The 14,547-nt window shown below is 39.2% G+C and overlaps 1 protein-coding gene across 1 annotated transcript in view; it reads right to left on the reverse strand.

Annotated features, from left to right (window-relative positions):
• Positions 1–556: 556 nt before the first annotated feature.
• ADCY1 (adenylate cyclase 1) overlaps positions 557–14,547 on the reverse strand; it is a 1,907,157-nt gene continuing 1,893,166 nt past the window's right edge. Inside the window, exons 18-20 of the mRNA XM_073549833.1 lie at positions 9,992–10,106; positions 7,367–7,491; positions 557–4,039 (exon numbers count right to left, since the gene is read on the reverse strand). Coding sequence (XP_073405934.1) covers positions 3,701–4,039; positions 7,367–7,491; positions 9,992–10,106 — 579 coding nt within the window. The 3' untranslated portion in view covers positions 557–3,700. The remainder of the gene's footprint in view (positions 4,040–7,366; positions 7,492–9,991; positions 10,107–14,547) is intronic.

Consider the following 14,547-nt stretch of genomic DNA (forward strand, 5'->3'; position numbering starts at 1 on the left):
CAGTCTTCCCCCGAGTAAAATTGTAAATATTTTGTGAGAATTAAAATGATTATCTTATGTGCATACTGTATATGTTCTGTGTATTTATATTACTATACTATGGTGTTTATGACTTCCATTTAATTCCTGTGCTAACATGTGAATATCTAAAGGTCTAGTCTTCTAGTCAACATGTGCTTTGTTACAAGTATCTTTATTACTCTGGCAACTGCAGCATAGGGTTAGTGACAACACATGACAGTACCAGCCATCCTGCTTTTGTGAGCAAAGATAAATGTGAGTCTGGTAAAAATGTATTTACAATAGACTTTCCAACATGTGATTAACAACTGTTGTGCTTCATGCAAAATATTCTCTTTCCAGAAACAGATCCCAAAATAGTTTTTCAATTCTCAATCTAGAGCAGCAGTCCAAAAATATTTTTTCATGCATATCTACTGCATATGAATGATCAAAACCACTGGATTTATCTCCATCAATGATATTTTCATGACATTTTTCTTATTGCTATGCCTATAAGTCTTATTTGGGACAACCCTTTAATATAAGCTGTATGACAAATGATGCAAATGTATTAAAGATGTTTAAATACACGTAGAAACAGTAAATATTACAAAATAATTATATTATGGTCAATATTTCCTTGGTAACACACATTTAAATGGATACAAATCGTATACAAAATAGTAAGAGAAAATATGAAAAAAGTTTATTTGCCTTTTCTAACACGAGTTTGACTTAAAAAATATCTAAACTCCTTATTTGTAGTAAAATTTGGTCATGTTCGTCTTATGAAATGCATGGACAACAAGTTAAAAATCAGATTTCGCACATAAGTGCCACTTCCTCTGTATACTTTTCCATAAGGTATAATGGAAAGGTATGATTGTCAGACTATAAAGTGCTATCTTAGTACACAGCGCTGCACTGTACCCTAAAGCATTTCAATGGTGCTATTCATACAAGGCTGTAAGAAGTATTTTTCCTTCAACCTCTTTGGAAGCTCAATATTAACTCCATGACAGGAAGATCTGAGAGGTTAAATATTAGTTACAAAAGATAGACCGCATTTATTTATTGCTGAGCACAGAAAGCTCCTTGCAGGCCATAGTGATATAAACATTTTCCTTTCTCTGTGCTCTTCTATTCTAGTTTATATTTTTCACACTTTATAAAATTGTTGTTAAAAAAATGAAAAACTTTGCAATAAAGTGTTGTGAGCTCTAGCTGCAAAATAGTGGCAGAGGAATTACCTCTTCGCCTATTGCCCACACGCAGCAAATATCACATATAATCTCGTTTCATATACTATTTTTTAACGGACATGTTATTAATGACTTTTTATTCCCATTTTTTTGGGGGGTGGACAGATGTTCCTTTCAGTCCACCTTGAAATATAAAATGCACTACATACCAAAAGCATCATTTACCAAAAATGTCCTAAAGAAAAATTTTCTTTTTTGCCTATAGCTAAATAATGAGAGGACGACTTAAATTTTTTCCATACAGCTCCGGTAAAATAAAAGCTTTGCTATGATTGGTTGATAAAATTTTAATAAATATGGCCCACATGTGGTTTATGGTGTTTGCACTAGAAAAACTTAAGTAAAAGCACTTGTCAAAAAAAATAACAAATTAAAAAAATGCTTCTTGATAAAAAAACTATTACAAATTTATAGCATTTCTAACAAGTGTGTTAAAATGCTAAAAATAAATGTGTGTCAATCAGAGGCTTTAATGAATGCAATCTGAAAGTGTTATTGCTGTATTTTAAGGGTTAATATTTGCATTTTCATATAATTACACAGGTTTCTGGTTATTAGTTAAAGAAAAACATTGGTTCCAGCCGCAGAGTTCCCAAGCAGAAACTGGAGTATCTGTCTATAAGACCATTATAGACAGTTCACTCCATAATGGTGGCCTTTATGGAAGAGTGGGCAGATGAAAGCCTTTACTTACACAAAATTAGAAGACTCATTTTCAGTTTGCCAAAAGACATGTGGGAGACTCCTCAAATGTATGGAGGAAGGCGCTATGGTCAGATGAAACTAAAACACTTGGCCACCAAGGTAAATGCTATGTTAGGTGACAAACTGACACAGCTCATCACTCCAAGAACACCATCCCCACAATGAATCATGGAGGAGCCAGCATCATGCTGTGGGGATGTTTTTTGGCAGCAGGGACAAGGAAAATGGTCTGACTCAAGGTGAAATAGATGGTGCATGTGAAGCAGAGAAGAAGTAAAAGTCGTTTCATTCCATTTGAAAATAAGAAAAATATGTTACTGACCACAAAAATTACACAATTCAAAATGGTTTGCATGAAGTGCATTTTATATTTTTATAACCTACAAGTAAATTCTTACTAAAAAGTTCCTCTTTTTTTTACTAAGATCCAACCTAAAATGTGTATTTTATGGCAAAACTAAGTATGTCAATATAAGAGATTAAAACAGATTCAATATAATAGGAAATTGCTTGAATTATTTAAATGTGTCAATATATTATTAGGGATTGTGTGGATATTTTAAAGTGATGATTGCTTTTTGTTACTTGTAGTCTGTCCACTAGTTTACAGAATGATTGTTACAATGCTGCAGTCTCAAGATAAAATCACTGTGTGAAGGCAAAAGGTCCTGCTTAGGGTAAAGCAATTTAGAAAAGAAAGATGGATATGTATATTGTAAACATTTTTCTGTAAGATCTTATTACTGCAATACAAATTGATTTGTAACCAACAACTAGGTTTCCAGTGATTAGCAAACATGTCAAGGATAAATGGAGGACTGTAACCCTCTTGCATAATCTGCATTCTCTTATCATTTGTTTTTGTAGTGACTGAGTTTTAGTTGTGAAAGTGCCACAGTGGATATTTAAAAACACTCTCCACGTTGTCTTCCACAGACCGTGCATCAGTGTCTAAGTATTAGCATTCGCCTTTATGCTCTTCTCAGGTAGCTGTCTAACCCTGAGTCCAAATCATGTTTTCCTCATTTTGCTGCTGTGTATTTATCAAAGTTTCATGCAAAGATGCAAGCTACATACAGAAGCATGGAAAGATGATTTTTTCTTTTTGCCTAGAAAAAACGATACAACTTCATTCAGTGTGTACAAACGCATTGTGTATGATATCAACATTACAAGTGACTTATCTTTCAAATATTAGCACCTTCATAATGTTAAATCAAAGCAACTCAAAAGTGGAAGTCCTAGGGGAGTATCCTCACACAAACCCACAGATTGTGTTGGTGCTTCAGCAAACACACTGGGACTACATTCAAAAAGGAAAATCAGATCTGTTTTGTAAAACAACATAACCATTAATGTTTGTTTTTTGTAGTCATTTTCCATTACCTCTCTGCAATTAAAGAAGTAACTTTGATGAATGTATCCCGTGTATATGTTTTGAAAGTATACACATACACTTTTCATAATCATTATGCAATGATTGCTTGAATTTGGTATTCTTAAATCCTATTAAATCAGTCACCCGTTATTAGAAACCGAAGCATGACTCTAGTTCCCTGAAGACCTAACACAATTGTTAGCCCTTGATTTTTTCCATTCCTACAGACTCCATAGTTCTCTTTGGTTGGATAATTTATCCTTGGTTTTGTGACATCTCTTGAACCCTTATTTATTACTAGAACAGGCATTTGCATTAAGCTCTTTGCAGATGGCGCAAACAAGCATTTGTTTTATGCCTCTTCAACTGCAGGCACCGAGGGAAGGTAATGTAGAGTTTGATTTGCATGAGATGTTGTAGCTTGAAGGGATCCCATTGTAGGACTCACTGCAAATCCTGCTGTGGATGATACTGTTGGACAGCTAGTACCCAGCTTTGTTTGAATGTTTGTTCTACCATAAGGATACATTTTCCTTTCCAAGTTTAAAGATCGAGTTTGGGCATTTCTGCCATCAACTTTTCCTTCAAGGAAATAAGTTAACATTTCTCCTTTGCCTTTAACGCTGACTTTACCCCGGCAAACAAATTCATAATTGCATCTTTTCAAAAGACGATGAACATCTTCAGTTACCTAAGAAAAAAATAATTTTGGTTGTTATTTAGAGTATAGATAATTATTATCTCTTCATTTTCAATATTTGCTACTGTTAATACTTATTTACTTGTTTCGACTGCTAAGCAGTCGAAACCGGTTGTATTCTATTTTTAATCAAAAATAAAAATCATCCTTGAACCCAAATATCAAGTTCCATCATCATCCTTCAGGAGCGCATATTGCTGGGAAAAACATTCACCAAGTGTTATAACCTATGAAAGCACTCTCCAGTGCTCTCAATAGTTCCCAGATCTTTGCAGCAAACTGAATGGAAAGAGGAATGGAGTGATCCAGGGATTGGATCTACATGCAGTATCTCAAGACACCAAATAGGTGAGTGTATTCACACTGAGCATATACCTTTGACAATTAACTACTACACTTAGAAGCTTGCGCTTCCCATTTTTCTCCCTATAATCCCCTCTTATTTCACTTATTTACTTGTGTCGCTGTAGCAATAGTAGCCATTTAAGGGAAAGTTACAGGTTATTTTATTTCATTTATATTGGCAACAATTCTAATTAAAAAGGAACTATTAATAGACCCAGCGTGGTGCAAATATAAGTCATTACACACCTACAGGACTGACAATGAACCTTCATACTTTCCCTTCTGGTAGCAGGCATCAGGTGACAGTTGCAGCAAACCACGGCCTGCTGATCAGCTGTAGAGGTCAAGCTTCACCCAAAGTAGAAGCATCAGTGACATCAAAGTTTTTTTCAACTCAGATGAAACTTGACATCTGCAGCCAATTAGTGACCCTGGAATACAGGAGACCGGCATAGGACTCAATGAAGGGTAAGGAGAAGCAACTCAGTTTGAAAAGTGAATATGGTGTATGTGTTTTTTATGAACCGCACTTGTCCCAATGTGTTATAAAGTAGCAGACAAACGCTTTAAAAATAATCTGTCACCAGGTAAATGCTGCTCTACCTAACAGTAGCAGGATGTAGAAAGACACACTGATATCAGTTCAATGTACTCCAAGATGGTGAGCGGACGGCAAAATATGCCCGACGAGGAACGGTTACAGGATCTGGGAATCTTTAGATTGCAAAAAAGTAGGTTAAGAGGAGACTTAATAGCTGTCTACAAAAATCTGAAGGGATCTCACAGTGTAGAGGGATCATCTTTATTCTCATTTGCACATGGAAACACGAGAAGCAATGGAATTAAACTGAATGGCAGGAGACACAGATTAGATATTAGAAAAAACTTTTTGACAGAGTGATCAATGAGTGGAACAGGCTGCCAGGAGAAGTGGTGAGTTCTCCTTCAATGGAAGTCTTCAAACACAGGCTGGACCGTCATCTGTCTGAGATGGTTAAGTGAATCCTACAATGAGCAGGGGGTTAGACAAGATGACCCAGGAGGTCTTTTCCAACTCTAACATTCTGTGATTCTACTGGAATCAGAGTATCTGTCCCTGCTTCAGGTTGCCCACAGAGTGGCATTAACTGTTAGGGTTGTGAATCGCACTAAATATAAACTATAAGGAAGTGCGATCGCAACTCGGGCTTCACCGTGCAGAGATGGAATACTGCTGCTTAGTAATGGCGGAGTAGTAAGTGAACACCAGCGGGTTAAACACTGACCCGGTGTGCACTGGGGCGAACTCTGTTACTCCACAGAGCCGCTGAAAGAATTGCCAGAGCCTGTTAACACCACTGTCAAGCAAAAAAGGAAGCACACTGTAGCACCATAACATTCAAATATGAAAAATGAATTGCATTACTGCATTAGAAATATGAAAAATTGAGAAAGTTTAGCGCATAAAATGGCCAAGTTATGTGTACCTGGAAGCCACGTTAAGGCATTTCTCACTCTCCAGGTCCCTGTCTATGCCAATCCTCACTAAGACTGAAGTCTCCATCTGAATGGGAACCTATGAAAAATCCTCTGTTTAGACTGAAGTCTAATGCAATTCATTTTTCATATTTGCATGTTATGGCGCTACAGTATGCTTACTTTTTTGCTTGAATGTATATGAGTTGGTCACTCTAGGTTAAGCACCTGTTCACACAATGCTTGGATGTGATGGTCAGTTTTTGAAATTTGTATTCATTTACTTTCTTACTGAGCACTCCACCTGTTAGCCGCAGGCGTTTTTAATCAAAGCAGGGCCACTTCCCCTCCACAGAGATATAGACTTCAGTCTAAACAGAGGATTTTTCATAGGTTCCCATTCAGATGGAGACTTCAGTCTTAGTGAGGATTGGCATAGACAGGGACCTGGAAAACGAGAAATGCCTTAACGTGGCTTCCAGGTACACATAACTTGGCCATTTTATGTGCTAAACTTTCTCAATTTTTCATATTTCTAATGCAGTAATGCAATTCATTTTTTATTTTTCATATTTGCATGTTATGGCGCTACAGTGTGCTTCCTTTTTTGCTTGAATGTATATGAGGTGGTGACTCTAGGTTAAGCACCTGTTCACACTATGCTTGGATGTGACGGTCAGTTTTTGAAATTTGTTAACACCACAGGACTTGGCAGAAGGAGCGCATAGCGTAATGTCACAGGACTCGGCCTTTAGACCGCACAATTGGAGTCCCTCTAGACCGCTAGTGCTCGGAGCCGCGACTGCGGTGCCAGCAAGAGTCGCTATAAAAGCTAACGCGTGCAAGTGTGCACAGTGCCGCTGTCACTTGTCGCCGTTCAATAGTGCCCAGCAGTGGGCGACACCATCGGACGCTAATGTGCGAGTGCTAGGAGCACGGTGGCGGAAGCATAGCCACCTGTTGGCGCTGACTCAATTACCCTAACTCATGCGTATCAAAGGAGGGGGTAATTTAATGAGTCATTCACCATAGTCTTGCATCCATCATCACACATACCAACAACATTATGAGTCTATACTAGCGCATGGCCGATCAGCCATGCGAACCTTTTATAGCAGCGTCCTTCCGGGATCTTCCTAGTAGTCTAATGGGAGCAGCAATAGGACCTGAGCACGTGACCTCAGAGCTCCAATGAGAGGACTTCCCACGGGCATGCTCAGTGGGCCGAAATAAGGACTTAGTCCCAAGAGCTGCTCGCTGCTGGATATTGCAGGTTACCATAGCTGAGCCATGTTTGGCAGCAGTAACCAAGCCAACAAAAGTAGACTGAGCAATATGCTGGGAACGACGTCTCTGCTGAGCAGGCTACTCTGCGGCTGGAGAGGAATGGGAGACCGCCGAAAGCAAGGCCTGGGATTCCTGCTGTGCAGAGGCAGGAACCGGACGCCTAACATTAACCTTGGTTTACATTCCTTTTAAAAACTAAAAGCAACAAAAAGAAATACAAATAAAGTTTACCTGGATTTTCCCTTGAACACCTGTACTGTCCATTCTGCTAGCAACATTTACTGTATTGCCCCAAATATCATATTGAGGTCGCCGGGCACCAATGACCCCTGCAACAACAGGGCCAACATTGATACCTGAAAAATATGGTTTTTAACACACTGTTACATGGCATAAATGTAAAATGTTATACTGTATATGCAGTGATAAAATGTGAAGAATGAGAAATGCAACTGTGATTGTTGAAGTTTAACTTCTAATTTCTAACCCTTATTGCCCAACACATTGCATAACACACCTGCTTTTTTCTTTACTGGTAATTGAGCCACAGCAACAGTCCTCACTCTGATCAGCAGCCTTAGGCTGGATTCACATTTACGTATGGCATCCGATGCGAGTGCATCAGATGCAATATGCTAATGACCCTCGGCTCCTGCTCTGCTGCGAGCGGGAGCCGAGTGTCATGTGACTGTGCTCTGAGCCTCTCACACCGAGCGGATCGGAGCACAGCTGCGGAGTAGGCAAAGAAAGTAATTTCTCTATCTCCTCCATTGCTGGCGTCGGCGTATAGCTCACATCACTAGGATGATATCCGAGTGATGTGCGCTGTGTCACTCGGACCCATAAGCTTATATGGGTGCGAGTGCGCCAAGACTCGGCCGAGAGTTGGTGACAATCGCAGAATGCTGCCATTTCACTCGGATGCTGAAAACGGCAGAGAAAAATAACGTTTATGGGAGCTGCCCCATAGATTAATACTGGTCCGAGTGCTATGCGATGCTTTATTGCATAGCACTCTTCCATATTCCTCTCTATTGTGACTCCGGCCTTACTCACAGGAATAAGGAGAGATGGAAAAAATAACGCTCATGTTGCTGGAATCAAACAGAATCTTTAGAAATGAATGGGTACAACACTGACCACAAGGCATCAGACCTTTAATATAATGCAGATCAGAAATAAACATACTGTATAATCTTTGCACAGAAAGCCACAAGACATCACTTTGTCATTTATGTCAATCTTGGACTAGAACTTTATGGGAATGTGAATACATACGGTAGTTTCAAAAGCACAGGTCCACAAGTCCACCATACAATCCTAACAAGTTGATCTGGAGGAAAGCAAATACCAAAGGAGCAGTTTATAAGCAGCACATTAAGAAAAAAACACTCACAACCCCAAATATGGAAATCAGAATAAATCTCTGCACCCGGTCTCTAGAAATCTTGCACCCAAAATTTGTAAAATTATATTAGGTTTCTTCTTGAACTTGTTCAATTAATCAACCATCACAACATCATGTGGCAGAGAGTTCAGTTTTCTCACTGCTCCTCCAGTAAATGTTTTCCATCTGTAATGATGATTAACAGTCATTCCTTTTGGCATAGTGGATGCCCCCTTGTCATAGTTACAGGCCTAGGTGTAAAGCATTATTAGAAATATCTAGAGATGGTCGACTACTAATAAATTTCAAGTAGAATTTTATTAAATTCACAGGTCAACCACTGGTGATTTGGTTCACACAGATTGTCTAATAAAATTACCACAGATCGCTAAAAAGAGTGGGCTCACTTGACATCAGGGGTAGTTGCATGGTCTTAACCATAATGCCTTGCAGCTATTATAGCAAGTGGTCTAGAACAGGCTATCAGGTAGGACTGTTATAGCCAATATAAAATAGTGTGCAAAGCAGTAATCAAAGCAAAAGGTGGCAACTTTGAAGAACCTAGTATAGAAGACATATTTTCAGTTGTTTCACACTTTTTTGTTAATGATATAATTCCACATGTGTTAATTCATAGTTTTGACGCCTTCAGAGTGAATCTACAATTTTCATGGTCATGAAAATAAAGAAAACTCTTTGAATGAGAAGGTGTGTCCAAACTTTTGGTCTGTACTATAATATATATATGTATATATACAGTATATATGCATATACACACACTGTATATATAGCTCCAGTGTGCTATTAAAGAAAAAATAGCACATACTATGAATCCATCATCACTCCTCAGTCCTGCTGGTTGGGTTTCTTGCTGGCATCTTCTCCTTGTCTTCCTGCCTGGTCAGCACCTGACCAGTGAGGCTTATCAGTGGCTGTAGTGATAACACTGCTGCAGTCAATCATTCGCTGCAGTGGTAATCAACGTGTTACATGTGATTGGTTGCAGCAGTGAGATGATAACTGAGCAGGAAGAGAAGCAGAAGACAGTACTATCGGGAGACTCTGCCTGCAGGACAGAGACATGGTGGGGGGGTCCATAGGTATGTGCCTAATTTTTTTTTTTATTTCAGAACATCCTGTAGTCATATATAAATTAAATAACATTTTGTATCAACAGTATAATAATGATAAATCAGAAACTCACATATAAACATCATTTCAATATCAGTTTAATAAAATATGCAGGAAAACACTCCCTTACATTTAGAAGTATATTTATATGCTTGTTTGCTGTTTTCCATACTAATCAGCAGAAGTGAAAATACAAGCTGTAACTCAGTAATACTAGTACAATTTCAAGACAAATGTCAGCTTTCTTATTTCTGAATAAACTACAAAATATGTTGTAAAGATAAAACTACATTTTTATGCAGTAGTCTAAAAATGAATTTAATGAACTATAATCTTACCCACTCTCAGAACAAAATCATTGTAAGACTGATAGTTGATCTCATCAAGGACATCAAACATCTCAATAGAAAAATCTGCAAGTGTGCTTAGATGAGCATAAATCGATTTCTTTGCCTGTAAGGACAAAAAAAAAAAAAATTGGAGTAATTGGAGTAAGCCATTCCAAACATTTCAGAGAGATTGTGAAGATGACATCTTTAACTGACTCCTGCATTTCTGAATTCCATTTCTCTCTTCCATTCTTAGGGCCCCATTTACTATTTTTTGGGGTGTCTGTTTTTTTTTTAATATGTTCATGTTTTTTAAAGGAACAAAAAGCGAAATATGCTGACTTACAATATAACTGTCATTTCAGGAGAACATGCAGCAGACTATGCCTCTAGCAAATCCCTCCTTCCCTCCCCATAAAATCTTATAAGCTCCAACTATAATCTACAATTTTTGCTGTATACAGAAGTGATAGACTTTACTTCTGAATTGAGTTAAAGAAGAATCCTGGAGGAAAAAGAAACAGATTTCATTGATATGATATATTATAAAGTTGCTGACTCTTGTGTACTCTTGATTTATGAACTAAAAATGAAAATGATGGTGACTCTTTAAAGCACTTGTTCAATTTTTCCAAAAAATCTTCACAATTTCAGTGATGGGGTTAAAACAATGAAATGATGCATACTCACTGACTCCAAGCCCTTGTATAGCTATTACTGGATGCTCCATTGGTCCTGGTCAAAATAGGAAATTATGGCATCCTGTTCTATGGTTGCCTGGTAGCAAAGTCCCAGCGTAGACCATTGGAACTTCAAAAGCTGAATTTATAGGGCTGATGAATCAGTGAAAATCTCTCATTTTATTGTTTAAACAGTCATTTTTTGCAGAAATCAGACAAACTCAAAGGGGTTATCCAGTCTTATGATAATGATTACCTAACCTCAAGACGAGGGGTCAGCGGGCACCTCGGGTCCGCTAGCCGGAACCGCATGGACCATGGATTGTCCTGCCTAACATCCGCTCTTCAGTTAACGTGGGCATAACGCTATTCAGACAACACAGGGTGAGGGTAACACAGTGTGGCAATGCTTTATTGAACCAAAAACAGGCAGATAACACAGAACAGTCCCAGCACAGTACCCAAGATGGTGCACATTGTAGAGTCTCAGACTTCTGTTGACGTGCCGAGATAATGGCAGCAGTGACTTCAAATCTTCCAGGGTCTCTACCCCACCTGTGGCACGCACACAGAGAGGAGGTAATGACAAGCATAGGAAGATGACAGTCCACTAAGTCCATACAAGGTACAAGGCCAGAGACAACTTATACGACAGTCACACATGGTGCAAGTACTCACAGTGGAATACCTAGAACAATTTATATAACAAAAGCCTTTCTTGGACGCGGTACATTGATGACATATTGCTGACCTGGCATAGCTCAAAAGAGTCCCTAAAGGAGTTCATGTCACTTTTGAATATCAACGACTGGAATATTTTCGTTACGTACAAATGTGATGGTGACACCATTGAATTCCTTGATGCAACACTAAAGAGAGATGCTAATGGTGAGATGAAAACCATATTTCACAACCCTACCTCCACAAACATGCTTCTGCACGCCTCCTCCTCACATTCTGGGCATATGATCCAATCTGTTCCTACGGGACAATTTCTGCGCCTACGGAGATTATGCTCTATTGTCACTGATTTTCGAACACAGGCGACTGACCTAAAATGATGGCTATTGGAACGCGGTTACAGCAACCACATGATTAAAAAAAGCTCATAATAGGGCTAAGCACTCTCCTAGACATACCCTTTTCTATAAGTTTGAGGCAAAGAAAGAACAGGACATTGTTAGGTTTGTCACAAATTTTCATTCCCAATTTCCACTTATGAGGAGTGCATTGGATAGGTCATGGCCCATTTTAAGGGCAGAACCCACTATTGCCAAATTTTTACCTGAGAGGGCTGCCATCACAGCATGACACTCTAAGAATTTACATGACCATTTGGTTCGCAGTCATTACGTGGGGAAACCAGTCACCACATTTCTTGACTCATTTGTGCATGCGTCCCGTGTGGTCGCTGCATGTCAAGCCCAAATATCGATCACTGTGATATGTTTTCTGATTACAGCTGTTCCCAACAGTAAGGAATCGGGAAGCGTATTACATGCACAAGTAAAAATGTAATCTATTACACAGTATGTCCCTGTACTAAGATTTATGTCGGACTGACAACACAGCAATTACAAGTGCACAGCAGAGAGCATGTGCTTGGCATTGCCGCTGCAGTAACTCACAAGGACGCATCCACGTTAAAAACTCTCCTACGTCATTTTAAACTTTACCATAATTGTGATGGTGAAGTCAATATAGAATCACTGCACACGTAAATTATGCTAAAGTGAGCACAGCGGTGCCTGCATCCCCCACTGCGCCACCAATGTTTTTTTGCCATACCAACAGGATCTCTGCTCCTCTAGCACCTGGACTATTGGCTATATAGGATAATCTGCATTTTTTTGAAATATTGCATAGCAGTGATAAACTATCAACCGGTGACTACCAAAACTCTACTTCAAAAGGGCGACTATGTGATAAAGGCCGTTGTTAGGCCGAAACGTCAGCTGTCGCTTCATCACCGTCAATTAAATTATAAAAAGCTCACTTTAGCATAATTTACGTGTGCAGTGATTCTATATTGACTTCACATTTACGGGACCAGAGGCTCCCTTTCACTAGCACCGTTTATTCATTACACTAGTCGAGTGCTAGCCATCTGCCATATCTACCATAATTGTGATGGCAGCCTTCTCAAGCTTAGGGGTATCGACATGATTGATGTCGATATTCCTTGCAGTGGGATCTCTAGGAGGCTTGCGCAACTTGAGTCCAGATGGATCTGGACTCTGGGCAGTCTCCATCCATTGGGGCTCAATGAGAATATTAGTTACGCCCAATTTCTGTGATCGCTGGCCTGCGTGTTAATAGGCACGTCAACTATCAATTTATATGTTTGCTGTTTTTGTTTTATGATTTTAACAATGATTTTAGCAGTTTCAGGTCATGCACACATGCACTTTTCTTCTGCTCATAGTTCTGCAACAATAATATTATTCTGTCATACAAGTATTATGGATGAGTATCACAATCTTTACAGCACCAACTACATTGAATGAGAATTGTACTAATATTTAAATGATGCACCCTTTCTAACTGGATATGACATCTAGGTTTGTCATTTGTATTGCTGCAATGTTGTGTCCCTTTTTTTGGCTTTTCTGTGTGTATAAAACAACACTTCATTTAATATTGACAGACATGTGGAATTCTCTTTATACTTTATGTATAGTGGATTTTTGTGATGTCCCTTTTATTTACTGTATGCTTACCATATGTGGGTGGTTACGGTCCAGTTACAGCTCTCCCTGTCAGTACGCGCATGTGTGCCCTGCCTCCGTTGCCCCTGCCGGCTTTCGGTGTCTCTACGTGGTGATTAGCATCTACCCCCGTTGCCGCCCACCATTTGATGCTGGCGTCACTGTTGGCATGGTGACGCGCGCGTCACGTCCGGCGCTATTATTTCCGGTCACATGATACCGCTTCCGGATTATAACCAGAGACTGTGGTACTATAAATACCATGCATATGTACCATCCAGGCAGGCCTCCTGACGAAGACAGGACTGAAACGTGCATCAGGGCAGACGCGCATTTCTCCGGGTGGTGGACTGCTCCCTTGTTAGGTAAAAGACATCTTCTATAAACATTACTAATATGCTGTTATATGGTTATTATGTCATTTGTGCACTTGCATGTTTAATGAGGCCTGTGCCTATCTTGGTGGAGGGATTTAATGTTAGTGATTTTCTCTGTGTCTGTATCTTCAGTTAGAAGTAACATATAAATTAAAATAATACATTGTACACAGGAAGGTATTAAGTATATCCCACTGCCATTTACCCGGGGTGATGCATCCATTTTTACAGGACATTGTGTGACTATGGTTGTATACATTGTTTCTCCCTCACCTGTTCTATTTATATTTTAATAATAAAGGAAAGTTTATATTGAAACCAAATTTGACCAACCTATCATCGTTCTTCTTTTTCTGCTCAAGGTACAAGGCCAGTTGATCCGAAGATCACAATCTGATTTCTTCAAATGTCTCCATAAAACCAGGCGACCAGCGGGTCCCAATCCTGGCTTTCTCTAAATGTATCCATGGTTCAGCGATGGTCAATGGAGCAGATCTGTACTCTTCCAACCCTGTCTGAAAACCACTAGGTTGTTTCCTGTAGAATGATAAATCCGGGTCGCTCATGATGGTGCCATGATGAATTGGCTGCAGTCCTCTCTCTGGTGCTTTGGGTGTTAGAATGTCTTGGCAGAATCTATGGCTATCTCTCTCTCAGTCTCTTTGTCTCTGAGTCTCTTTATACAGAGGCATGTAACCTATTTTTAGATTTAACAAGTGTCCTTCAGCTCAGCATCAATATAAAGGAAACAATAATGATGAGAACAAGTAGCATTACTTGATTATTTAATCTATTTCCAT

The sequence above is a fragment of the Dendrobates tinctorius genome, unplaced genomic scaffold, assembly GCF_039654945.1.
Source record: "Dendrobates tinctorius isolate UK_male_01 unplaced genomic scaffold, ASM3965494v1 ptg000162l, whole genome shotgun sequence".
In the NCBI taxonomy this organism is placed as follows: Eukaryota; Metazoa; Chordata; class Amphibia; order Anura; family Dendrobatidae; genus Dendrobates; species Dendrobates tinctorius.